Raw genomic sequence first — 27,905 nt, 5'->3', positions numbered from 1 at the left:
CACCCATGACTACCTAGATTCTGCGTTTTTCCTGCACTTGCTTGCTCACCTAGGGGTCCATCTGTGTATCCCTTTCTCTAGGCGCCGTTACACAGGGAGATTTGGAGGAGATATGTGTGAAGGGCCTAGGAGGCGAGAGGTGGGCAGTGGTGTTTGGAATTTTAGAGCACCTAACAAATAATTGTGGCCGTTCTTTGTATGTCGGTGCACCAGGGAATGGATGTGAACTTGGGTCTGGTTGCTGCAGCCAGGGAACCAGAGGAGCAATGGACTCCATGGCCAGCATGGCACCCAGAGCGCTGGGTAAGGTTGGTGAGAAAGATGGCTGCCCCTTGAATTTTGAAGGCAAAAATGGCTTCAGCTCCTGGGCTATTCCCACCCTCCCACACTGCCACCCGGACAGCAGAACACGCAGGTCTTTCCTTCTCCCCCAGTCCCTGCAGGGCGGAAGAGGTGATGTTGATTCTTGTTAGAATAGAGGCTAGAAAGAGTATCTCCCAGCCCACGGTGAATTCAGAGGGCATTCTAAAGGGAAAACCACAGGGAGCGAGGGCTGGTTCTTCACTTGCTTTGCAGGAGAGTAGGCTCAGATTTGTAGGGGATGCCAGAGCCGGCTCAGTTTTCTAAAGCCCTAACTCTGCAGCATTCTTCAAGGGCTCCAGAGAGTTCCCTGTGCCATCAAATTAAGTTTGGACACTTCAATAAAAAAGTCCCGAAGGAAACTGTCAATTAATGCATTTACACTGAAGCATCATACTTGGGAAAAACATCTTCAAACACAAACGATGTTTTCAAACCATTAAAAAGTTTGCGTGCTGCTTGGTTTCCATAGATACCTGAGGTAATAGCCTCCTTCCCCTCACTGAAGAGTGAGCATTGCTTGAGCTCTTTTTCCCTTTTTTTTTTTTTTTTTTACCTTGGTCTTTCAGACCTTTTTCCTCCATTCCCATTTATGAAAACAAAAGGTAACTAAATTGAAACCTGGCAATGAAATTTGTCTGAGGGAGACAGCTTGATTTATAAGCTCAAGGGACTTCATTTTTGCTCACTTCCTTATTTCATGACTTCTACAAATAGCGTTGTTACCTGCAGGGAAGAAATGGAGAATTTTCAATTGATCAGATGATTTCCCCAGTCCATCAAACATATAAACATACTCTAAAGGGAAATGTTCATGTTCTGTTGAAGAGCAACTGAGTTTTGGCAGTGTGTAGAACAGAAATTGGCAAACTGAGGCCAGCAGGCCAAATCTAGCCCTCTGCTTGCTTTTGTAAATAAAGTTTTATTGGAACACAGCCACATTCATTGGTGAACGTGCTATGGCTGCTTTCATAATAACAGTGGCAGATTTCAGTTGTGACAGAGACTGTATGGCCTACAGAGCCTAAAAGATTTTCTCTCTGACCTTTTGCAGAACAAGTTTACTTACTGACCCTTGGCATACAGGAAAGAATCAGGGTGTGGGAGGCATTTAATAGTGTCACTTTAGGCATGTGTTCATCTTGCTGTGACTCAGTTTCTGCATCTTTGAAATGGTAATGACAGGATCCTTTCATAGGGGTTGGGGATTGAAAGCACCTAGCACTGTGTTTTTGTTTTGTTTTGTTTTTTTACTCCAGATTCTTTTGCTAGAAAAGTCCAAAGACGCCTATCTTATGATTCTAGAAGTTATTGAGGAAACCCAAGGAAAGCGGGTAGAAACAAAAGCCAAGTAGTTCCACAATGTTCCTGGCCCAGGTGCATGCCCATGTATCTCCTCCCTGGGAGAAGGTGAGGGAACGTGAGTGGAGCTCTGTTCAGGGATGAGAAAGCAAACAGAAGAAACCACAACCGTCTAGGAAGAAATCTTTAATTTTTATTCAGCTTTAAAGAGTTTGAGAGAGTTTTTTTTTTCCCTTTTAACAAACCAGTTCAAGTACATGCCTTCAGATTATAAAAGTACCTGAAATTGCCTAGAATATCAGCATGCATAGCTTGTTAGTATTTACATATATTTACATAGGGAAACAAGAGAAAGATCTACAGTTATTTACAGTCTACATAGGAGAAGAGAAAGGCAGCCTAATTGTATTTCCTAAAATACAGTAGATGAGTAGTCAGCACATGCATATTTAGATAATATTTGCATGATAGAATACAATTTTAAAAGACATACCTTTGTAACTTTCTATGCTAAGGTGTTGTATAATCAAGGTAATTTTTTTTGTTTGTTTTGTTTCTAGTCTATTTGCATCGAGTGCTTTAAAATGTTCACTAATACCGAGGCAGAATTATTTACCCTGGCAATTAAAGCAATAGCACACACGATCATTTCCTACTAACTAGCAACAAGCTGCTGGTGAATGAAATATCTATTGTTTCTCATTACCCATCGACCACTGTGACGAGATCTCTCTGTATAAGGCAGTGCCTAAGCTATCCCCATTAATTATGGACGTAATATAAATGAGACGCTCTCCACAGTGTGTTCTAAATGAAATATTAACAAGGCCAGCGTCTTTGAGCCTGAGAAATGATCTGTTGTAGAGAGCTCGGTATGAAAACGCACAAACCTAATGCAAACACTGGGGCCAGGCATGGGTGCCTGCCTGTGAGATCTGAATTATCTCAAAGTCCATTCTTTTTTTTTTTTTTTTCATTCGTTTCTGGAAGACAGAGTTAAGAGTTAATTTCTTGCCATGATGTGGCCCCATCAGGAGACCCTGTGGGTTTTATTACCACCCACCCCTGCCTTTCAGTACTACGTTGTAGAATATTTCTGTGACCTAGGTGTAAATGAACTACCTTAAAATCTAAACAGCTTGCTTGGGGGGTTTGCCCTGAAATCTGGCTTGCTCACAAAAACAGTCAGCTCTTGGTTTTCTCAAAGAACCGACGTGGCAGGCCAACTTGGCGGGGTGATTCCATGCAGCAGAAAGGAAGGGGGAAGCTTTTTGTTTCACCTGGACTGTGAAGATAGTCTTTGCACCATTATATTGCAAGAGAACCCATTAATTCTGCCTGGCAATTATTTCAAAGGTTTATTTCAGTATACATGGCAAATACAGAGGCATACATTTATATACAGTATACAGAGCTAGCTATAACTGAGGATGAAGTAGAGTAAAAACGTAAAATGTTTCAAATTAACACACGCTAAATATCTTCTTTTATCTCTTATAAACACCCAGTAGTCCTTCAGCCCTAGTGTTGGAGGCAGCCCGGTTGGAAAATTCCAGTAACCCACCATCAGATCTGTCCCATGTGGAAGGATGATGCCAATTTTGGTGGAAAATTTCTATGGCTCTTCTGCTTAGCAGTTTCACACTAACCCGTGGAAGAATGGGTACCCCAATGCATTCTTCCATTCCAGCAAGAGAATTCCCCGTTTGGAAAGAAACAGTACTCTGAGCAATGTGGGTCATCCAGGCAACACTGGCAGGAAATGCCCATGGGCTTCTTTCATGGCTAGGAGACAGTCCGTGGTATCCTGCCTTATTTGTAAGGAGACCATCTCTCAGGCCCAATCGACTGTAGGTTTTTGGCGGGCACAGATGGAAGGGAGACTAAACAGGAGTAGTATCGCCCACGTGGATTGTACCTGAGCCGTTCCTCTTCCTTTCCCTCATGCAGAGCACCGCCCCCACCCCCCCATGCAGGTCTACAGTCTCAGAAAACAGCAGGTCTCAGAAAGATGAAATCATTCTAAATATTGCTTCTCCAGTCTTTTGAGACCAGACATAAATCTGTCATGGAGCCCTTGGAACATTTATGGCAGGGATTCTGGAACACAGAAGAGGTATGAAAAGGGCCTCATTTATTTCAAGGGAAAGTTCAGAACAGTTCATTGAATTGAAAACACAGGTCCTGAAAAGCCTACCAAGGTCAGTGTGCCCTTAAATCCTGCTGATAGCCTAAGTGAAAATCCTCCCGTGCCTGGCCTTCCCAGAATAAACATGGCTTTGGGCCTCTTTGTTTTTTTTTTTTTTTTTAAATTTTTTTTTTTTTTTAAGATTTTATTTATTTATTTGAGACAGAGAGAATGAGAGAGAGAGAGCACATGAGAGGGGGGAGGGCCAGAGGCAGAAGCAGGCTCCCTGCCGAGCAGGGAGCCCGATGCGGGACTCGATCCCAGGACCCTGGGATCATGACCTGAGCCGAAGGCAGTCGCTTAACCAACTGAGCCACCCAGGCGCCCGCTTTGGGCCTCTTTGGATGGTTGGGATTAGCTGCCTTTTCCTCCCCAAAACTTAAGGCTAGTGAAGACAAATATATTCTTCTGTCTTAAAAAAAAAAAAAAAAAAAAAAAATCCTTTCCAGCTTTCCAACCTGAACCTACTAGTCTCTGAGTTTGTGCCTGCAAATATTTCTCAGAGAAATAACGGTGGCGCTTGTCCTGACTTTGCGTCTCATTCTGCCCAGGTCTTCAAGTCATTCTCTTAAAACTCTGGAGTGAGCTTGCTAGAAACTCATGTCTTTTGTCAAGGGGAATGCTGTGGTCCTTGTAGTCTGACTCGGATGTGGGGATATACTATTTGGGATACCTGAAGTACAAACAAGAAAGGTTTCGTGTCACCTTGCAGACTGTCTCTGAATGGAGGCCTGTGGCTGTTTCTCCAAAGATGTACCACATTTGTTCTCCTTCAGACATTTCACTCAAGACACCCTTTGCAATTGCGGGTTCTGACCTGTGCTGGGACCAGCTACATTTTTGGTAATGGAGTGGCCTAGCCCAATGCTTGGGCCTGCCACCTTCAAGCCCCCCCTCATAGACTGTATCCCCAGTGTTACCTGGGGAATGGCACTCCTTTACCTACTGGGGGAGAGACAAGTCAACTGAAAAGAACCTCTGAGGTTTTCCACGCTTGAGAACCTGTTTTAGCAAAACAAACAAAAAAACCTGTTTTCTTGTGGCAAGAGGAGAATATCCTAACTCACTGGGCATTTGAGTGGGCACTAATCTTCCATAAGGCTGAAAGTCTGAATGCGATCTAAATGGATGTGCTGGAACACTCTCTCAGACTTTTAAAGCCTCCACAGTTAAAAGCAAGAATCTGCACTCCTAATCTTCTTCACTGTTTTCTATTTGAGAAACTGAGTAGTATTTCCCTTCTGTAATAAATGTTAAGAACAGCCTGTGAGTTAGCAAAACTCCCAAAGGCTGCTGGGGTGGGGGGAGTTCTGTTTTGATGCCAACAGGAAGTATCCACATGTATTCAAGCCTCTGTGGGAATCAATTGTTCGAAATCTATAGGAGCAAATTTCTTAGGAACTCATTGGGGGAGGGTGGGGAATGGGGACCAGAGTCTCAGAGAACGTGTCAGGTATTCTCCTCCAAAAGGCCACCCTCATCCGACATGTATGCAAATGTATAGTATGGAGATTTGCTTAGGTTTCACTGGTTTTGATGTGGTTCAGTTCATGCTCTGAAAAAAGGTCTATGATCCAAGAGTAGGTTCCTTAGCTGGGCAAATCTGGCACGTGGAGGTGGCATTTTGAATCAGGTGACCTTTACGTTAAGGGCCATTTGCTATTGGATCATCTGAAGTGGCGCTGAGTCTTCAATCTTGTTAATCCAAATGGATATAATTTCAATTTAGTTCACTGACTAAATCAACAATGGAAAAATTGTCCTTTTAACATTTCTCAGGTGAACACGTGACAACCCAATTCATCCTAGCCAGGGGCCTCACACTGTGGCCAGGCAAAGCGTGGCCAAGGAGGCCCTCATAGGGAAGCTTCTGCTGAGGGGGAGACACACAGCAGGGCCTGGGCCATATGCAAACATCGGTGTCCTGTGTTTGGGAAGGAGGCTTTGCACAGCTTTGCGTGGATTCTGGAGCGGGTCGATCTGTGTGGTTACCTATGTGGCTTTGGAAACGTTGCTTTTAATCTCTGATACTAAGCGGGCTTCTCTGTAGTTGTCCCCGGCTCGGAGAGCTGGGTCGGGGTTAGAACATCATGCTTCTGAAGGTCTCTGCACGGTGCCTGATGGGTTGTAAGCTCTCAATCCATGCTAGCCATTGTCACCCCTCGAATAGTCCCTGTTGGCAGCTGCTCATTAGAAGAGCATGGCAGCTTGGAGGACAGTGTCCTTTCAGGGGATACTGTCCTTTCAGGTGCTCTGTTCTAGTGCCTCCCATAATTTTGGTGGAAGTGGGTGTGTTCCTTGATGAGCACTCACCTCACGACTGTCAGCTGGATTGCACGAGCATCAACAGTGAAGGAAGGGGGTGGCTTGGGGCTGTGGTCATGCTCCGGGGGAAGGCCCCTGAGCCTTATTCCCCTGCACACTGCCTGACTCCATGAACTAATGAAACACATGTGGGGGCTTAGACGATTGTTCTCTGATGGTAGGGAACGGACAACATCTGGGGGGCAGTTTGCTTTTGTTTGCCTCTCACATCGGAGATGTAAGCCCGTAATTGTTTTTAGGAACAGATGTGTACCAAGGTGTCCGGAGATGAGCTCTGAATCACGGTGTTGCGCTTTTCCGGTAGAGTGGTTCCAGACTCTTCTGTCGGGAGTGTTACTGAGAGACAGGGAAAGACAGAGGGTGTGGAGGCCGCTGCTGACGCCACCTGAGACGTGTGCGCTCATTCCCTCGTCTCCACCAAGGCTAAGCCACTGCCGTGTTCTGGGGCCACCAGACAGGTGGTTGGTTCTGCACTGGGCAAGTGTTTGTTCACCTTACAGACCCCAGAGGGGTAACAGGGAAAGCTTGGAGGGTTTGAAGAGACACTGTGTTGCCCTCCTTCCATCACTGTCCCGGGAGTTCAGCACGATAATCACCACCCACTTCCAAAAGGGTTCTGGTTCCCTGCCCTTGGGGTTCCACGCGCAGGCTAACTTCCGTGCCGTGTCTCTTGACACACTACTTTTTGTTGAACTGACTCATTCAACATTTGCCGTATGATGTCCTGGTATCAATATGTCTGTAGTAAAGCAACCTTAGAACATCTTCTGCTACTCTCGAGATCATTGAATAGATAGCTATTCCGTGATAGTGTGTCTATATTTTTTTATATGTCTCATAGTGAAATCTACTTTAAGACAGGAATATAGTCTTCCCTTTAAGGAAGCATGCATTTTAAAATAGAGGAGCTTGAAAACTGAACATTGTGTAATATGTGTCCTTATTAAAATGTAAGGTAGAGTACTAACCAATGCATCACAAATAGCAATATGTGGGTGATTTTTTTCTCTACTATATATTGTTTATCAGGAACCTCTGGATCTTTTCCTTTAAAAGAGTCAATATCCGTTTGTGTTCCATGTGGACACCTCCAAATTGATGGCCAGTGGTTATCCAATAAACGTTAATGAAAAGCAGCTACTTAACATTTTCATCCCAACAAAGGGTCTTAGAAGGATGGATAATTTAGATCTCAGGGCCTCAACCATAAACAAACAACTGCTTTTTAAACCCCACCTTTCTGTAGTTCCAGATTGTACTGCAAACCTGACAACTGATTTCTGAAAGAGAAGGATGAACCCTTATTACCAAGATACTCTTAACTTAATCCCAAAAAAGAGTCGTAGGTAATTTTACATACTGTAAAGATTGATGGCACACTTCTCCTCTGGCAGCTCGAAAAGGTTTGACTAGATCAGAAATGGCATTCCAGCGTGATTAAAGATTCTGCTGGGCTTCCCAAAGATTCCCAGTCCCCGTGTCGTCCACACCCTAACTCACGCCGTGTCCCCAGGATGGAGCCGCGACACCCCCGTTCCCGGGGTTTGCAACTGCGTGCAACCTACAGGCTTCCGATGAATTGTTCTTAAAAATTCATTTAGGGGAACCCGCAGCTCCAGCCAGTGTTTGTGTGTCGACGTGTTGCTATTATTTTATTTATCACGATGGATCAGTACAGCGGTGGTGACAACCAACAAGACATTGCTTCAGATATTTTATAGCAGAGTTGTTAACGTTATTTCCTTTGTACGGCTCTTTCATCTTTTCTGAATTATGTACCGATGCCCCAGAAAGTGGCATGAAAGTCATTTGATGGTGATTAAAGGGCTCTTTTAAATTTTTTTTTATCAGTTTAAAAATGTTTGTTTTATCTTGTATCATCAGCAGTACCGGCTTATTTACTAATGAGATTTCCCTAATGTGGCTCCGTCTCATTCTCGTGATAGGCAGACCAAAAAGCTGATGAGCCAAAAATTAGAACTTGTTGTTAAACTGTCATCACATCTGATCCTATAAAGATGTCACTCAGAGGCTGCCATGGGTAAAGAGAATTCCCCAAGAAGTCAGGAGGGGAGCGGGCTTGGGACTGAGAGGCGCCGGCACCAGCTGAATGGAGCAAGAACCCAGAGGCTGGCTTTGCCAAACGTCTGCAGGTCATCTTGGCAGGGAAGGTGGTCTTTGCTTTCAGGGGCCCCTACTGCACCCCTTTCTTCTACAAAGCCAGCCCTTGGTAAAAGATGGGGCTTTTCTAAAATTTATGCTTTCCAGCATGGTAGCGACGTGTGAAATGAGGTCAACGGCAATTGCATTCAGATTCCTTGGAAGGAAAAGGCATGTCCCCCAGCTCCCCCGTCAACCTGATTCTCATCAACGAAAGGGCAGAATTTCTTTGCAAAAAGACCACTCCAACAGTGCAAGAGTGCACCATGATATCATTTTAGAAGGTCACGGTGGCAAGATACTACATTGGGTTGAGAAGAATTCCTCTTACTGCTTTCCCCAGTGGCCTACTTGGATCTTCTGTCAGGATTGCAGAGGTCCTGATCACTGTCGTGATGTGCAAATGCTGATGTTATAAGCACTCTCGAGCAGGGGTGGGCAGCCTCAGTTTTGGGGATGAGCTGACTGGATCCTCTCACCACTTGGGAGCTGATGGCAAATCTCCTGACCAATCTTTGGTGGTTTTGGCAGCTGCAAAGTAAAATGGAAATCTAAGATATCCAGAAAATTATGCAAAACACCATCTCCACCTGAACTCTGCTAAGAATTGAGGCCAAGATGATATTTGGCTTGAGTTACCGGGATGAGCATCTCAATTCTTCAATTTGTCTTTAGAGGCACTTTGCTTCCCTTTTTCCCCGACATGGGATGCAGAGGAGTCAGGTAAACCACTCGAAATTTTTTCGATAAATGTGCCAGGTGCTAAGCTAAGGGTTATTAGGAATGATAATTCAGTGAGAGGGAATTTGGATGACATGAGCCTATTTCCATTACACTTGAGCCACACAAATCAATTCGAAAAGAAATAGCTGAATCCAAGAAAGTAACTGGCTATTTGGGGAGCAGACATGGTGAGGGGCTTGGGGAAGTTAAACACCCATTACTATTTAATTAAATCGAAGTCATGTCGGTTGTTCAAATTCTGAACTAATGGGACTTGTCCAACCCAGTCAAGGAGCCAGTAATCATCAGAACTCAAGTCTGACGATATCCTACGCCCACTCCACTCTACACCGCTCCCCACAATCCTGTCACTTGACCCATTTACTTTGCAGATTAATTCAAATATGACCATAGACACTGAAGTCCTCCCCTACCAAACAAGCAAAAAACTCAAGCCTGCTTTATAGCACTTTCCTAAAATTATAACACCTGGAGATTCTAATTCTCAAAATGACCTTGGCACCCAATAGTTCTAGAGCACAATCACAGTAAGCACAAATCAAACCATCTGGGGGGGGGGAGGGAATGTTTCTCCATGAAGCACTCCCCTTGGGCACAACGTCAACCCTGTAGGGGCAGGAAAGATGGTAAGCTTTGGGTGGGGACAGAAATGCATTTCCCTCTCTGTCAGATGTCCTTAGTGTCTTCCCTAATGGTGACCTTATCCCCATTACCTCTTCCATCCTCTTCTGCCACCCCCCCTCCCTATCAGCTGATAATTAGTTGGTGTAGCAAGGGCTGTGATGCACATAAATAATCATAAGATGCCAGATAAACTGTATTGGTTTAAAATTAGAGCCGTGCCTACCGTGTCTCCCTATGAACAGCAGCCTATTATTTTTAATTATGGCTTGCAAAGCAAAGTGATTTCTTTCCCCCTTTACAGCATCCCTGACAGCATTGTGTCAGCTGGGATGATATGGTACCCCACCGGCATTCACATCCCTAGCCACAGCACCAACTCTTACTCAAAAGGTGAATCGAAGTAATCAATCACACTCATTGCAACTTACAATTTGACGTGGGCTGGGAGGAAATGTACCCCCTTAGTCACTGTCCCATTGCAGATATGGGGTGAATGTGACGTTTACAAAAAGGTTTCCACAGGCTCTGGATGAATTAATACATGTGTCGCGTGTCTGCATGAGGCATGTATGTATGTATGGCAGGGAGTCCGTGTATTTTCACACAGCACTGAAAACTCTTCCCCTCGCAGCACCGGGGTCGAAAATAAAGGAAAGATCAGGCACCAGTCCCTCTCTGGGTTTTCTATCTGATGGGCCATTATTAGAGTGGTTGGTTTACTTCAGACAGATGGTTCTAGAAACATCTTGGTGTCAGACTGCCTCATGCATTCAGAAGTCAGTGGGTTGGATGAATTTGTTCTTGGGTGTTCAGAACGATGCCTGCCGTCTTCTCCTCTTTGCTCAGAAGAGACCTGTGATGTGACTGATCGATGTGCCTATTTACTGTCGAAGCCTTTTCCTCCCCGAGGCGTGAAAAGTGACGCCAGCAGAGTTGGTGAGTCTGCTCTCCCAGAATGTCACATCACACCTTGTACAGGCACGTGCTGAGTTCAGGACCCTCGGCATCCGAACCAGGCGGGGCGAGGCTTGCTAATTCCCAGACAGAACGAAGTCAGCTCATCACCTCTTTTCTTTAAAAAAAAAAATTTTTTTCTTGGTCTTTTTTCCTTTGATTTCCAGCAACAAGGAGCTGCCACCACCGTCTACTGTGCCGTCGCTCCAGAGCTCGAGGGCCTGGGAGGGATGTACTTCAACAATTGCTGCCGATGCCTGCCGTCCCCGGAAGCCCAGAGCCCAGAGACGGCGCGCGCCCTCTGGGCGCTCAGCGAGCGCTTAATCCAGGGAGCACCGGGCAGCCCGTCGGGCTGAGCGCGAGCGCGGGGAGCAGCGGTGCGCGCTCCCGGCCCGCGCGGGCGCCGGACCCCGCCGCCTTGTCGTCCGGCGGCGTCCCGTGCGCCCCGACACACCCCCGCCAGAGTACAGGGGACAAGGGTCGCCACAACAGAGTGAAGAAAATGTCAAGGACCGAAGGGCAGCAGGGAACTGCAGGGATGCAGGGCCAAGGGCGCAAGCGCTCTTTTCTGGGGCTGGGCGAGGCTGGCGTCTGTCTGCTTTCCTGGCGGTGGCCTGTTGGAAGGTGAACGCGTAGCTGGTAGGCAGGCTCCTTGCCTCGCTGTGGGAGCCCACGCCCTTCTCGCGCACTGTTTAGAATAGCCAGGCGCCCCCCGCCCCCCGTGCCCCCACTCGCCACCGCAGCCCCACTGTAGTCAGGAGCCGGCCTTCTTCTGTTTAGGGAAGCAGAGGCGGGTGCGTATCCTTTCCTTCGTCCTGACCAAGCCTGAGTGGGCGCAGCAGTGACTGGGGGAGAGAGCTCTGGGACCCCTGGTCCAGCCAGCCAAGAGGGAGGTGACCCTTAGAAATGGGTGGGAGAGACAGCGCTGGTGGGTCGCCAAAGGGCTGGCCCACCGACCCCCTTGCCAAAGCTGCCCCCAAAATCCTTGAGAGATTATTACAAACAAATTTTGCAAATCATTCTCCAGACACCTTGGCAGGCAAGAAAGGAAGCATTGCGTCCATGAGAATATACAGGATACTTTGGGGGCCGAGCATAAAAAACTTGTGCCCTTCGTTCCTCATTTACAGTTTCCAGAAGCAGCCTGATGGTGGAGGTTCACAGCCTCCCTGTTGTTATCCTGCTTGAGCGTTTCCGCTTCATCTTCCTCTCCTCCCATCCTATGCTTAATAAAAGAACATGCTTGAATATTATCACCTGAAGTTTGCACTGTCTCTTTAACTGTTTCAGTTTTGTTTTTTGTTTTGTTTTTTTAGAAAAGAAATCTAGAGGAAAAATAAAGCGCTTCTTGTAGATGCCAGGAAAACACTGCTCTTGTTTCTTCTCAGAGTTTGTTTTGTTTTTGTGCTTTGTGGCTGTCTGTGGGCCAAGTTGTCTCCCGCGATTAGCATGCCAGCATCATATTTTCTGTTGGAGAAAGAGAGAAAAAGAAAAATGACTATTGTTTAATTTCACCTCGAGAGGTTTTGTTATTACTTCTAGTGGGTTCTTTCGGTCCTCGATGGTTTGCTCCCCCCTGTAATTATCAAGTTCTTGGTGACTAGAGAATCTCTCTGTGCATCAGAATGGGGGCAGTCGGGGTCTCTTTCCAACTAACCCCTTTTCCCATTCCAGCAGGGATGTAAGGAAGTCCACGTTGGCCTGATAGAATGCTTTTGCTGAAATGCCGGGAAATACCAGGGGTGATGTCAAAATCGTGCAGATTCCCTGCACCAAAGCCACCACTTCTTTGATAGGTTAAACACATCCTTTCCAATGGGATGCATCATCTTAAGTTCTTCGGGCTGAGCAGAGAGGTGACTAACTCTAGCTAAGCTGTAGGCATTTGGTGAAGGGAGAAGTTAACCAGTACAAAGAAGACACTGGAGTATCATCAGCCAAGGTGATATCCAAAACATCAAAGAGAACCAAGGGAAAATCTGCTGGCTGCCCACCTCCCTGCACTGTCAGGGTCAGTGTACTGACTGATTCCCATATGGATCCTGCGTCAGGAGGGTAAGAAGAAGCTTGGGGGAACCTGACCAGGAGAGGTGAGTATTCCCCCAAACCCAGAAACTCTCTTAAGTCCAGTAGACACAGTCTTCATATAAACACTCACTCAGCAAGCCATATACTCGGTGCTACACTGTGGAAATCCAAAGTTTAGGGTAACTACCCACTTCTGCTGTATCTTGGGTCTGCAGGCATCTTCACATTGCATAAGGTGAGCAAGTGGATGCCATGAGCCTCGCTCCTTTTATAGCTTATTCTACATCCAAGGCAGCTATTGCTCACTGTACGTCAGGGGTGTGTGTGCAATATAGTATCTATGTAATATATAAGCACAGGTAATCTATTTCAATTATATCAATGATCCTACTCTACCACTATCACTGCTACTAATTGCAGACATTATTTACTGAGCATCTACTACATGCCAGTTGCTAATCACACCTGTTTTCTTATTTTATGCTCACATGTTGAAACTGAAGGTTTATAGAAACAAAGTAACCTATTGACAGCCCATAGCTGGTGAGTAGCAGAGTCAGTATTTGAATCCAGGTAGATCACCTTCAAATGCATGCACCTTCTGCTACATCGCACTGTTTAACGGATAACCGACCCATAGGCCAGCAGTATATGCGCATTGAATTTATACAAAGAGTGAATTATTCACGAAGGAGATTATTTGGTTTTGTACCCAAGCCCGGGACCTGGCTGTCCTCCAGCACCGAGTATAAACTTTGCAAATTACTTCTGTACATTATCCAGCACCAGCCCCACAGACGTTTCCTTTCGTCCTGGTCATGATAGGTCTGCATCTGGCCTTGGTTACCTAGGTTTAACTTCTAATGGACTCAGCGTCCAGAGTTCTCCACCATGGCACAGCACCTTCAGATCCACCCAGAACAGGAAGAGAGAGCCGGTTGCTCTATAGTCATTTTCTTTTGAGTGGCTCTCCCTCCCAAAGGCAGCCAATGTTCACTTCCATGGCTGATTGAGGGAGACGCTTCTATCAACAGGAAACAAGAAATGGAAGCATCCCCAGCGAAGACTGAAGCTGTGGCTTGTGGTTTTGCTGTTTAAAATGGGGTTATGGGTGGTTTTGTTTTGAACTTCAGTGAAGGAGGCCTGATTACTTTCATTAAGGTCAGCACTGGGCCAGAGAGCCTGCCTTGCACACTGGCTGCCCATTCTGGTCACCAGCAGGTACCGTTTTTAGAAGTTTACATTGAAAAGACTTCTAAAATAGCGATACTTCCCCCATGTGTTAACTCATTGTGCCTTTAAATGCATCCAAGCTAGTTTGGTTGGGTTCATTTTAGAATACTAAGGAACATCACAAAATACTTTCCGCATGATCACTTAAAACGCTACTCTGAATTATGCCTTGTGATAAATTAAGGTACTAACACTAAAAGTAATTCTTAAAAAGACTTCAAGACCACCCACCATTCCAACAGAGAGAGTTTCATCTTTGTTTATTACCTTTTAAATCTTTCTACTATTTGGTTTCCTGCCCCTTTTCCATTTTTCCTCCCGCAGATTATCTTATTCCTCAGTTTTAAGTAATTTTAACGGGATACCAAATATATTGGCTTGCTGGTGGGTCATCATTTGGAAATTCATACGATGGAGCACTTAGGTTATTTCTAGTTTTTGCTGTTAGAACTAATGGCTCAATTAGCATCTTTATCCATACAGCTTTTTCCTCCTATAATTTACCTCCTCAGCATACATTTGCAGATATGGAACTATTGGGTCCAAGAGCTCTTATTTGGCTCTTACTGCATATTGCCTTACACTGTCTGGAAGGGTTACAACCAGCAGAACATACATGTTTCTGTTTTTATTTTTAAAGATTTTATTTATTTATTTGACAGAGAGATAGACAGAAGAGCACAAGCAGAGGGAGAGGGAGAAGCAGGCTCTGCACTGGATGCAGGACTCAATCCCAGGACCCTGAGATCATGACCTGAGCCGAAGGCAGACGCTTAACCATCTGAGCCACCCAGGCGCCCTACAACCTCATCCATATTGGATGTTGCCATTTAGGTTTTTTTTAAACATATTTTTTAAAGACTTTATTTACATGAGAGAGAGCACGAGCAGTGGCGTGGGGTGGAGGGGCAGAGAGAGAGGGAGAAGCAGGCTCCCTGCTGAGCAGAGACACCCCCCCACCCCCCCACCCCCAACACGGGGCTTGATCCCAGGGTCCTGGGATCATGACCTGAGCTGAAGGCAGACGCTTAACCAACTGAGCCACCCAGGCGTCCCTTTTACATATTTTAACTTCACGTTGTCACAATCTGTAACTATTTATATAAAATACCCCCAAGCAGCCAGTCTCCTTATTTAAGGCAAAAGCACTTTGTCTTTCATTTTCCCACTGGACCAAGTTCACAATTTTTAATTAGAGTGGGAAATTCCAGGTGAGTCTACATTGAGTTAGGGTAGAAAAAAAAAAACCACTGTGGCGCTCCCACCTCTTTACCACGTTATTCAACTAGCAAATGCCCTGACTTCCTTGCAGTCACCAACAGAAGCACTCCAGGGACCCTATCTGAATACCGTGTAAAGACCAAAACTAACCACGCAATGAACCACTGGGTCATTCCAGCTTCCGTGTGTACCCCCCTAGCTGAAGGGCTGTCTGCTATTACGAAATGCGCCACACCACTCAGGAAGATCATCACTCCTCTAAGCTGATCTGTTTACAAGGCCCTGCCCTGCTGCATCTTGAGTGTGGGAGAATAAAAGCTGCTTTTAATTTTCCAAATAGATATATGCAAATAGAGGATCTCCATCACTCATTCAGATTAAAGAGGCTGTGTGCCTCCCCCAGCTTTCCTGATTCCATTTGATGTTCTCAAGGAGATTGTCCCTTTCCTTTGGAGTCATGACCATGGCTCATTTGATGCTGGGCACCCCAGATGAGAAGATCCACTTTTATAAAGTACCGTTTCCTGAGTGCTTACCAAGACTTCGTGCAAAACGTTGAACTGAAATGTCGTTTGGTCCTTTTAAATTTCACGACTTTTGAATTAAATGTCGCTCTCCCCTTTTCACCAATGAGAACATTTGAATCCTGGGGCCACCGCTTCCTGTGTGACGTTGTCCCAGAGATTTCACCTCACTGAGCCCATGAGTCTCCAAACCACTCAGCGTTTGTGGTTTCTCTCACCCCTCCGACTTCATCCCTCCCAGTCCTACCTCCTACATTCAGACTTGTTTAGACTCCTCTAAACGAACAAATGTGGTTTCCATTAGTAGTCTACCTGAAAATGGTTTGATTCTTTCTCTATATCCTTAAATATGACTTACGAGATTGGTTGGGGTGGGGGAGGAAATCCTATCATTGTATTTAAATACAGTTCATCTTAGAAATAATTGCTGAATAATTTTCTTTTAAACAAAACATATTGCTGATTTTATTAGAAATGAAAAAACTCCTCACAGTGTAGGGATAGAGGGTACATACCTCAGTATCATAAAAGCCATATATGAAAACCCACAGTGAATATCATTCTCAATGGGGAAAAGCTGAGAGCTTCTCCCCTAAGATCAGGAACACGGCAGGTTATGTCCACTCTGTCCGACATAGTATTAGAAGCCCTAGCCTCAGCAATCAGACAACAAAAAGAAAGAAAAGGCATCTGAATCAGCAAAGAAGAAGTCAAACTCTCACTCTTTGCAGATGATATGATGCTTTATGTGGAAAACCCAAAAGACTCCACCCCAAAACTGCTAGAACTCATACAGGAATTCAGTAAGGTGGCAGGATATAAAATCAATGCACAGAAACCAGTGGCATTCCTATACACCAACAACAAGACAGAAGAAAGAGAAATCAAGGAGTCGATCCCATTTACAATTGCACCCAAAACCATAAGATACCTAGGAATAAATCTAACCAAAGAGGCAAAGGATCTGTACTCAGAAAACTACAGAATACTCATGAAAGAAATTGAGGAAGACACAAAGAAATGGAAGAATGCTCCATGGTCATGGATTGGAAGAACAAATATTGTGAACATGTCAATGCTACCTAGAGCAATTTACACATTCAATGCAATCCCTATCAAAATACCATCAACTTTTTTCATAGAAGTGGAACCATCCTAAAATTTGTATGGAACCAGAAAAGACCCCAAATAGCCAGAGGAATGTTGAAAAAGAAAACCAAAGCTGGGGGCATCACAATTCCAGACTTTAAGCTCTATTACAAAGCTGTCATCATCAAGACAGTATGGTACTGGCACAAAAACAGACACAGAGATCAGTGGAACAGAATAGAGAGCCCAGAAATGGACCCTCAACTCTGTGGTCAACTAATCTTTGACAAAGCAGGAAAGAACGTCAAATGGAAAAAAGGCTCTTCAACAAATGGTGTTAGGAACATTGGACAGCCACATGCAGAAGAATGAAACTGGACCATTTCCTTAACACCAGACACAAAAATAGACCCAAAATGGATGAAAGACCTAAATGTGAGACAGGAATCCATCAAAATCCTTAAGGAGAACACAGGCAGCAACCTCTTCAACCTCGGCCAAAGCAACATCTTCCTGGACAAATCACCAAAAGCAAGGGAAGCAAGGGCAAAAATGAACTATTGAGACTTCATCAAGATAAAAAAGCTTTTACAGAGCAAAGGAAACCGTCAACAAATCCAAAAGACAACCGATAGAATGGAGAAGATAGTTGCAAATGACATATCAGAAAAAGGACTAGTATCCAAAATTTATAAAGAACGTATCAAGCTCAACACCCAATGTTGAGCCAAATGTCTTTGTGTCAGCCACTCTGGAAAACAGTATGGAGGTTCCTCAAAAAGTTGAAAATAGAGCTACCCTATGACCCAGCAATTGTACTACTAGGCATTTACCCCAAAGATACAAACATAGTGATCTAAAGGGGCACCTGCATCCCAGTGTTTATAGCAGCAATGTCCACAATAGCCAAACTATGGAAAGAGCTTAGATGTCCATCAACAGATGAATGGATAAAGAAGATGTGGTGTGTATATACAATGGAATATTACGCAGCCATCAAAAATGAAATCTTGCCATTTGCAACGACGTGGATGGAACTGGAGAGTATTATGCTAAGTGAAATCAGTCAGAGAAAGACAATTATCATATGATCTCACTAATATGTGGAATTTGAGAAACAAGACAGAGGATCATAGGGGAAGGGAGGGAAAAACGAAACAAGAAGAAACCAGAGAGGGAGACAATCCATAAGAGACTCTTAATCTCAGGAAACAAATTGAGGGTGCTGGAGGGGAGGGGGGTGGGTAGGATGGGGTGGCTTGGTGATGGACACTGGGGAGGGTATGTGCTATGGTGAGCGCTGTGAATTGTGTAAGACTGATGAATCACAGACCTGTACCCCTGAAACAAATAACACATTATATGTTAATAATAAAAAAAAATAAAAAAGAAAGAAAGAAAATGAATACTCAGCATTTAAACTTGGGGGGAAAAATCAGAAAACCAAATGTGTCCATAGTCCCAACACTCAAAATCAACCCAATATCCTGATATATTTTCTTTTACTCTTTTTTAAAATGCATTTTACAATGTATTTGTATCTCTTAAGTTTTAGCATTATAGAGTTGTGATTATACTCCGTACAGTTTTATATGTTTCGAACTGAATAAATTCTTGATAAATCTTTTATCAAGATTTATGATCCTGCATTCAGTGAACAGATATTCCATAGTCGCATCCTCGTTTTATTGTTATTGGAGAGTTAAGTTTTCTCCACTACCATACTCGTTCATATAAATAAAATACAAATATATTTGTGTAAGTTTTCGGGGGCGGGGATGTTGTTTGGTTATTTTCTTAACAAGGATCCCAAAGAGAATGCAGGGTCAAACAGTATGGAAATTTTTTTTTTTTTTTCAGTATGGAAATTTTTAAGAAACCTTTTCTGGGCTGCCCTGCATGGCTGGTTTGAATCTCTGCCAAGCTTTCCTCAAGAAGAGCAGGTGCGTTTTCACCCAGTACATTTGCTGTTGACCAGTTCATTTTCCCCAGATACTCTGCCTGCCTGGTGCTTGGCAGTGTTCATCTCACTCAGGGCACCCTGTTAAAGTCCCGGGGTATGGAACACTCTTTCCCTCTGGAACCAAGACAGGAGAGGGCAGGAGCTTTGCGTCAGCGGAATAAAAAAGGCTGAATGTGAAAGAATCCAGCTAAACTTTCGGTCAGCCAGTTTTGCCGGCTCCTGGTCGTGTTACAGTGTTAGTTGGTCTGCTTAAGAACCTACCGAGAAAGTCTGAAGACTTTCTTGGCTACATTGATAAAATGTTCAGAATTCCCAACCTGGTTTTCTGAGACAGGGCTCGCCCTTAGACGTGGTCCTGGGGAATTTTACCTGGTATGGCCTAGATTTGAAGGACTTTATGATCAAGCACTTGGCTTTTCCTTCCTACTAGCTGCTGTATTCAGACCCAGCTCAGGGAGGAAGGCTGGGCAGATCCTTCTAGATGACTTGGGAAAATTTTCACTCAGATCACCCTTTTTCCTAAACAAGATTCCAGGACCTTCTAGAAGCCTGCATGTATCTCCCAAATACTCCCAAAGGCTTCACAGCTTCAGCACTCGCAAAACACAGAAATAACAGACATGGAAAAACAGCAACAGACACACTTGGTTTATGCAGACATATACATCTATATCCTGATACGCTAAATCTCAGTGTAAAAACAGGTACTCTTGGCAATAATAAGTATTATTTAAAATAAAATTATAGTGAGCATTATTAGGCATACAAACCAGACCCTCTGACCCAGAAATTCAAGTTCTAAATGTTAATCCTAAAATAGGACAGTTCTTCCAGCCTGGATGGGTGACAGCAGTGCGTGTGCGTGTGCGTGTGCAGAGGTGATGAGAGCTTTGGAATCCAAAAACTGCACTAACATAGTAATGGATCTGAAAAGTCCTATTTTTAAAAACGAACAATTTAACCATGTTTCACCCCAAACCCCTTGAACACAGGCCACTGTTTTTTAAGACATTAACAGAAACAACAGTGTTCTCCAGGACACAGGTGGAGAAATGTTTCTCTTAAAGCAATACTACTACTACTAATAATAATAACGCTGAAAAATGGAAATCAATTGAAATGTCCAACAGTTGGGAGGCAGGCCTCCCGGATTACCACGAAATGATGTCGTGGAAGAAATGTAATGGGCTGAAATGATGTTTTAACATATTAGGTGAAAAATGCAAGTTATAAGAGAGTTTATAGGGTATGATCCCATTTTTGTTAAACAAATATAAATTCGTGCTTCGGTACATATAAATTATGTATTAAGAGGAACAGAGAGGAAGGACTGAATGGTGTTAAGAATAGTTATCTCTGGTTAGAGGAAACGTAGGTGACTTTTTGTCTTTATGCTTATCTGCATTTCCCACATTTTCTACAATGAAAGTATGTCCTACCACATTGAAAAAAGGAAAAGTTATCCAAAGAAAGACAAAACATGCCAATGATTGTGGACATGCCCAGCGGCCTCCCTACACATTAGAGCACAGCTGTGGGCTGATTCCAGTCCAGTAACTGGTCTTCCAGAAGGTCTCTGGGGCTGACACAGTAACACAAACAAAACTACTTTCTAGTTTCACAAGAACAGGGTGGGGGACTTTAGGGCTGTGTGACACGAAGTACATAGGAAAAGTAAAAGCAGATAGATTATTTTTGGTCACTTCATGTTTTAAAATAACCAGCCAGCTGGCTGAATTATGCTTCTCATTGCTGTGTGTGTACAAACACCACCTCCCTGTGGCTTTGGCCAGGTGAGGGTCCAACAAGAGCCTTCTCTCTGCTAGAGTTGGATGTCCTGCCAAGGTTGAAACACAAGCTCCAACTGTTCCATTTCTCACCTCCCCACCTCAGTGCACTGCGATTAACCTTGAGCATCCGTCCCCGGCTCTTGCAGAACCCAGCCCATGGTTGTAGGCCAAGCCCCTTTTCACTTTTCGTTTTATTATTGCTTGCTAAAACACTGAACTAAATGACGAGCCAAAGTATTGATTCTGTCTATCCATTTGATCTCTGCTAATGTCACGTTTTTTTAAAAAAAAATGCCATTAGAAGAATAAAGTTACATATGCTATGTTACACTAAATAAATATCATCCAAAAACCCTTGAAAGAAGTATTTAGGCATAAAAATATCAGCAAACCCTGGCTTTGGGTTGTTCATGCTTTTCTGACACTTGGCTCAAACTTCAAACCCTTCTGGTCAGGTTCCACTTGGGCTGAGTTACGAGGCCATCTGCTCAGGGAGCCCAGTGTGGTGGGGTTGGGGCAGGAGGGTGGGGCGGCAGGCGGCAGTCCCTTCCAGGGCTTCCACCAGGGTGCACTTTGGTGGAAACTGGAGCAGGAATATCGCTGTCCTAGACTCCAGTGAGGACGGCGACCTGGGCAGCTGCGGAAAGTGGATCCCATTTTCTCCTTCCAGCAACATCGTGCTGGATCTGAGATGGGGCAAGGTGGGTAATGCCAGAGCAGACAACAGAGGGATCAAGAAGACCAAAAATGTTCTCGGGGAGGGGCGCCTGGGTGGCCCAGTTGGTTAGGCGACTGCCTTCGGCTCAGGTCATGATCCCGGAGTCCCGGGATCGAGTCCCGCATCGGGCTCCCTGCTCGGCTGGGGGTCTGCTTCTCCCTCTGACCCTCCTCCCTCTCATTCTCTCTATCTCATTCTCTCTCTCTCAAATAAATAAATAAAATCTTAAAAAAAAAAAAATGTTCTCGGGGAAAGCATCTGATGCAGTAGAGAAAGCCCAGTGAGATGCGCCCAGTCTCACTCCTCACCCACCCACAGCCGTGTGACCCTGGGGCACCATTTGCCTCCCTGGAGCACCTGGGCCCGGGGACTTGTGAGGATGAAGGCCTTGTTCGGCACCTGGTTCATAGAAGCAGGTAAATAACTGTAATTTAATTATTTATTTTTGTGACTTTAATTTTAAATCCACCCTCCCCTCCTCCACTGGACCGGAATGACTCTCCTGCCCTTTTGGGAACAGGGCTTGAGGGAGCCATGAACACAGCAGTGACAGTAACCACTGCTGGGGGATGGGCTGGTGGGTGCCCAAGGCTCATCTAGAAGACAGGCATTCTGTAGGATGTCTCCTTGATGGTCTACTAAACACCTGCCCCAACCCTACACCTGCGGTTAGAGCTCCCTTTGCATTATCTGCGGAGCTCACTCTGTAATTTGAGGGGGAGAGCAGCAGAGCCATAAAAGTGTCAGGAAATTATGAACACCCCGAGGCCGGGGCCCGGTGCTCTGCGCTGGGCAGTGAGGAGACACTAATGGTGTGCAGCCTGGAGGCCGTTTGGTGCGTCCATCCATCTGTGGAGAGGGGAGCGAGGACAAGGCAAAGGGTCCCCAGGAATCCGAGGGTTACCGCTGAGCCTCCGGGGGCGGGGGGCTGCACAAAGCATTTGATGGAAACCTCTCTGGCTGGGACTCCTCCATGTCAAAGTGCAAGGTGCTGGGTTTTGTCCTAACCTCGTGGTGAGACTGGTCCTAAATTCACCTTTTCACAGAATGAGCTGAGCTCTCGGGCTCTGAAGCTCCAGCCGCCTTTATATTAATTTAACTCCCATCTTTATAGGCCTTTTTGCATGCAGTGTTAAGCACACAGCACTACCATCTAATTATAAGGAACTCATCAATTTGCCGGATAGTTGCTTATGGGAAAGAATTATAATAAAAAACACTATACCAAACCCTCCGTTCTGAAGAGGTAAACATCAGTCACCCAGTGAGAATATTAGCATTTAATCAGACCCTTGCTGAGCGAATCTGTAGAAAAGTTCTTGTCTTGAGAAAACATGCCTGGTTCTTAAACAGTTAACTTTCTAGAATTGAATCGCACAGAACCTTTCTGAGGAATGGACGCAGGAGAAGGTAATGACAAAGGATTTCTTGCACCCTAGTTTGGCCACGACCTCTGTCCTGTGGCCTGCTAAGGTGGGCTGTTTATGTGAGTACCACTGGAAGCGGCAGAAAGGATGTGCAGGAGACACGACCCACAGGCACGAGAGGCTCAGAGCCTGTCTGAGCACTGGACTCAACCTCAGGCACCGGAAGCCTGGCCTTGACCCTGCCCTTGCCTTGCTGGCTGGCGGCCTTGAGCAAACGGGGCAAGCCTTAGTTGTATCATCTGTGAAAACAGACTCATTGACTTCAAAGAATGCTACAGGCCTGAGAATCCGTGCATTACAATGGAATGCGCACAGGTCACATCCCCTAGAGCTGATCAACCTTCAGCAAGCAGTGATGCCTCTGTGTCTACAAAGAAGCTGCCCTGAAAATGCCCACTCCACGAGGTTGCTTTTGAGACTGAAGACATCAATCAAGCAGGGGGGAAATCGTTGACACTCGGGCTTGCACTGGATGTCAGCTTCCCATCATGCAGTGTCCCTTCTGAATGGGACATTCTAAGATGATATCCCCACCTTTTTTGAACAAATCGCAAATCAAAACAGCAAGAGGGGCCCCTGAGATCCTTGGCCACCCTTTTATTTGGGGGCAAGTCAAGCACACTCATAGTTCTGACCCCACCTCTCCTCAGGAATGTCTTTTTATTTTTTGTAAATTCAATGGGGTAGGGCTGCATTCTGTCACATTTCTTTGCCCCACATTTACCATCACCCCTTGTCTAATGCTGGCTGAAGTTTGTCAGGCAGGTCTGGTTCAAATATCTTATTTTAAAGATCACCCAAAAAGCAAATTAAAATAAGAAATGTCATGTTCTTTCTGTGTAGTCACATTAGCTTGGCCTCTGGAAAAATGGGGAAAATAGCTTCCAGGCAGAATAGCAGGGACAGCCAAGGCACTGTTCCCACCTGGATACGCCACCCGGGGAGGAGGCGGCTCAGCGGGAGAGGCCCCCCTCAGGCTCACTCTTGGCCAGTGGGCTCTTCTGGGACAGAATACTGATGTCTCCAAAGCCTAGTGCTTTCAGGGGCGGACTGTTAATGACCCAGGCAAGGATAGGGGAGGGAGATGCCGCCATTTTGGTATTCTGACCTGGTTTCTAGGGTAAAACTGGACATGAGTTCTTGCTGCATTTTAGCTTTTAGCCTAAAATCAGATATGTACCTAAAGGAAGTCCTACAGGAGTGCAATCTAGGTCCTGAAAGTTGGAAGAAGTGGAAATAAAATGACCTACGTTCTGGGACGGAAGACTGTGGTCTCAGCACCAAACACAAAGGGAAAATGCTTTGCCCATTTGATTCAAGTGTGATTCGTATGTACGTGTCATCGGCTGTCTAGTTATCAGGCATCAGCCCGCCTATCTTTCTATCGGTTCACTCCAACCCATCGGTAAAGGGAGTACTCACGCTGCAGAAAGAAGGAAACAGGAAAGCAAGTATTATAAAAATGTGAATATAGCTACGGAGACAATATACACATAAAAAAACACAAAGAAAATACACTGTGGGCTATTAACAAGGCTGTGCCTGCAAGAGACGAATGTGGAGAGATAGGAATACAGGCACATTTCCTTCCTTCCCTCCCACTTACTTGAAACACTTACATACTTTACAGACTTTCCACAAGAACATTTCCGTGTTTTGGTGACAGCTGTATAATATTCCAGAATCTGGGTGTTCCCTGATCAACTTGATAATTCCCTTAGTGTTTAAAGAAAGGAAGTTAGAGTCCCCAGATAGTCCAACATCCCAGTCCAGATCATGAAGAAGTTCACGGAGAAGGCTCTAGAAACACACTCCACCCAAAATTAGGTGGGGAGCTTTGGGGTTTACACCCTCGCTGCCTGGCCCCCGTGGCACATGAGCTTTGTGTGAGGTGTGGCTAGAGGACACACAATTAAAAATCAGAAAGCCCAGGTAAATATGCATCTGAAGTTATTTGTTCTCTGAAACAAATTTGTTACCTGAAAGCAGCTGAGATTTCCTTCCATAGATTTGATGCATTTGATAGGCTTAGACATGGCAGAAGTCCCAGAAAGAACACTCCAGCTCAGTAATAGCTGGAAAAATGTTACCATAAAGACAGGCCATTCTTAATGAACAACTACCCACGCAGGTTTTTCATGCAATGAAGAACCATCTTTGCCTAAATAATGGGAAAGCGCATTTATAGGATGGGTCATTTATTCACTGAACAAACAACTGTTAAGCACCTCCTAACATCGGGCCTGTTTAATACCCTGAAATACAGGCATGGGAATCCCGTATTGTGTTAGCCCCAGAGCTCAGACCAGGGATTGGAAAACAGATCATAAACTGGTCATTTAGAGACTCTTGCACAACTGCAGGGGGCAACGTTACATTGTGCTCTGTAATAGCCCTAGGGGTTCAGTTTATGGAGATCAACGTGGCTATCTTCCTCCAGAGTCGTGCATCCGGGGCAGTGTGAATAATGAAGGCAGACATGATGGATGCTTTGATGGGGGTAAGCATAGGCACTGTGGGACCAGAGGAAAGGACCCAGCTCTGCCTTATTGGGAAGAGATGGGATGCCAATAAAAACCCCCATCAAAGGTGACATTGACATTTGACAAATAGTAGACAAGCGGATACAAGAATAAGCTTGTAGAACAGAATAGGATCAGACGCTAATTTTTGCTTTCATTAAATATTTTAAGAAGCGGATCAGGGGCGCCTGGGTGGCTCAGTTGGTTAAGCGACTGCCTTCGGCTCAGGTCATGATCCCGGAGTCCTGGGATTGAGTCCCACATCGGGCTCCCGGCTCGGCGGGGAGCCTGCTTCTCCCTCTGACCCTATCCCCTCTCATGCTGTTTCTCTCTCTCTCTCTCTCAAATAAATAAATAAATAATTAATTAAAAAAAAAAAAAAGCGGATCAGACACCTTCCCAGCCTCCCAAGACCTTCATGGGGAAGCAAGCTGTTCATTTTCAAGGCACCACTGGGTCTTCTCATGTTGTTCTCGGCTGTAGTGGCATTTCCCTTCACACTTGCGTGCCCCATGCAGTGTGTGCTGTGGGGGCTGCCAATTGGGACACTGGTTCATGAGCCCCCAGACGTGGGTAGTTCGGCACAAGCCACACAATTAACTTTCTTTTTGCCCTCAGCCAGATTTCAAACAAAGACCCCCAGAGATGTCTGGAAAATTAATTTATTAAAAAGCAATAGCTTGACAATACACATGATGGCAGGAGAAGTGAATATGTTCAATATCTTACAAAACAGTTGGCAATCACGTAATAGAGCGTTCACTGTCAATTTAGTAGCTTGTCTCATTATGCTCGGCAGATAGTTGTAAAATAGTGTATTATTCATGAACCAACATGTGTTAATTACTTTTAGTGCACATTTATTTTTCAAATGCAGTAAGAGTTATATTCATCTAGAAAAGCAACTTATTTTGCTAAAGTCTGCTTCAGGATTCTTTCAAAGGAAGAGCCACAGTTGTGTTTCTCAAGCTTGAAGATACAAGCTGGTAAAGTCAGCACCTTTATCCCAACATAAAGCAGGGCAGGGACAGTCCCTGCCTTCAACTGTCCAGCGAAGGGAGAGTTGATACTACCCCCCCCCCAAGATAGAGACCCCACCCGGTGCCTCTGCCAGTCCTGATAGAGATGGATAAGAAGCAGTTCAGCCACCTGAGTCTCATTATGAACTTGGCCACGTAACTCGCTTTGCAATGGGATACGAGCACACAGACAAGCGGGGAACTGAAACGCTCTTGCATCGCCAGATGTGCCTTTTTACACTTCTGCCATTCACCATGAGGGAAGTGCTCCCTGGGGAACACTAGTCCAAGGAAAGTGGGAGACACACAAAGTAGACATGAACCCAATCCGTAGCCTGGAGCTAAACCCAGCCTGGATCAGCTGACCCTGAGCCTACAGACAGACAGGTGAGAGATCATAATGATTGCTGCTTTAAGCCACTGCGTTTTGGGGGTGGTTTGTTATGCAGCAAAAGCTGACTGATACATGTGGCATATGCAGAATTTACTTTGGGATGCTCTGGGGGAATCCTCAAAGTAACTGGCGGTCAGTTCACCTCTATTTCACTTACTCTGGAGGATGTCTGGCCTGTGGGAATGTAAGCCCAAGAGAGAAGCCACATATAGGATAAAGAGAAAAGAGATTTTTTTCCAAATGTGAGCCTCAGATTGAAAGCCACTGGGGCAGCTGCTTTGTGAGCCTGGATTTGCATTAAGCTGCTTCCTCCCACACAGGTGACTCTCTAGGGTAAGTTACAGGAGGACTTGATTTAATTGGTGTTGGCCGACAATTCCTCACTGCGGTGCTGGTGGGTGGGGGCGGGGGAGCCAACCTCTAGAAATACCTGACCATGCAGGGTTGTTATAAGTATTAAATCATAACGGAGAAAAATGCCGAGGACCACAGGTACAGCAAGCATAGTCCTGATGGTGGCTATTGTTTGAGCTCTTTGCTGACACTGGGCTTCAGCTGCAGAGGGAAGGGCAAGAAGCACCCTCTCCCATTCCCTACGGCCGGTCAAGCCTCCCCAGAACTCAGGTGTCCTTCCTGTCCCTCTCCCAAGATTCCCTCCTCAGTCGTGCCAGCACCACCGCCCAAGACACCCCCGGAAGCCCAGCCGGGTCCCGAAACCCTGACACTTCCGTAGCCCATCCTAGCTGGACCTTGGCTGGTGGGGTCACAGAGTGGGCTTCAGCAAGTAGAAGAAGATCTTTGAATCAAGCATCTGACTTTCAAATGGAGTCGCTTCCTGGCATCTCTCCCTGCCGTACCTCCCAGGCCCAGCTGGCCCTCTTGGTCAGAGGAACGCTGGGACATCAAAGGGTTCTGGTAAGCCAGCCTAGCCAATGTCCATGTGTCGGCACAGGTGGTGGTATCCTCTACCTGGGGTCTCCTTTCCCTCCCTCTCCCTTCTCCAGGTCCACCCAGGTGCACATCCTTCAAGACCCACATCCTGGGCAAAGACTGCCAGGTGGTTGATTCCCCAGGGTAAGCCCAGCCTTCCAGCCTTCGGGGCCCACCGACTCCTGCACATACTTCTCTAGGACGAAGCAAAGGTGCTGTTCAGTTTTATCTGTTCAGTCCTTCTGTTTGTTGCATTCATGCACGAGATCTTTGAGAACACAGACCGCAACTCAGTCACCCCTGGGCCCCCAGCCCCTTGCACAGTGTTGAGACACGGAAGGTGCTTGGAAAATGTGTGCAATAAATTAATGAATGCTCTTGCTGAGGCCA

The 27,905-nt window shown here is 45.5% G+C and overlaps 2 protein-coding genes across 4 annotated transcripts in view; one reads left to right on the top strand and one right to left on the bottom strand.

Moving 5' to 3' along the window:
* The window catches only part of WWOX (WW domain containing oxidoreductase), a 945,663-nt gene extending 934,650 nt beyond the window's left edge, over positions 1–11,013 (top strand). For both annotated transcript variants that reach the window (XM_064580420.1, XM_064580416.1), the window contains one exon: positions 10,825–11,013. In XM_064580420.1, the coding sequence (XP_064436490.1) occupies positions 10,825–11,013 (189 nt within the window). The remainder of the gene's footprint in view (positions 1–10,824) is intronic.
* The window catches only part of MAF (MAF bZIP transcription factor), a 339,682-nt gene continuing 313,612 nt past the window's right edge, over positions 1,836–27,905 (bottom strand). Inside the window, exons 2-3 of one of the 2 annotated variants that reach the window (XM_054511565.2) lie at positions 10,132–12,124; positions 1,836–8,866 (exon numbers count right to left, since the gene is read on the bottom strand). In XM_054511565.2, coding sequence (XP_054367540.1) covers positions 11,983–12,124 — 142 coding nt within the window. In that variant the 3' untranslated portion in view covers positions 1,836–8,866; positions 10,132–11,982. Of the gene's footprint in view, positions 8,867–10,131; positions 12,125–27,905 lie in introns of those variants that run through there. The other variant, XM_045890695.3, reaches the window with a different exon arrangement.

This window comes from Mirounga angustirostris, unplaced genomic scaffold, assembly GCF_029215605.1.
Source record: "Mirounga angustirostris isolate CCGP_5_RB_7025 unplaced genomic scaffold, mMirAng1.0.hap1 SCAF_16, whole genome shotgun sequence".
Lineage (NCBI taxonomy): Eukaryota > Metazoa > Chordata > Mammalia > Carnivora > Phocidae > Mirounga > Mirounga angustirostris.
The sequence above is the reverse complement of the archived record's forward strand: the minus strand, read 5'-3'. Positions and strand labels throughout refer to the sequence as shown.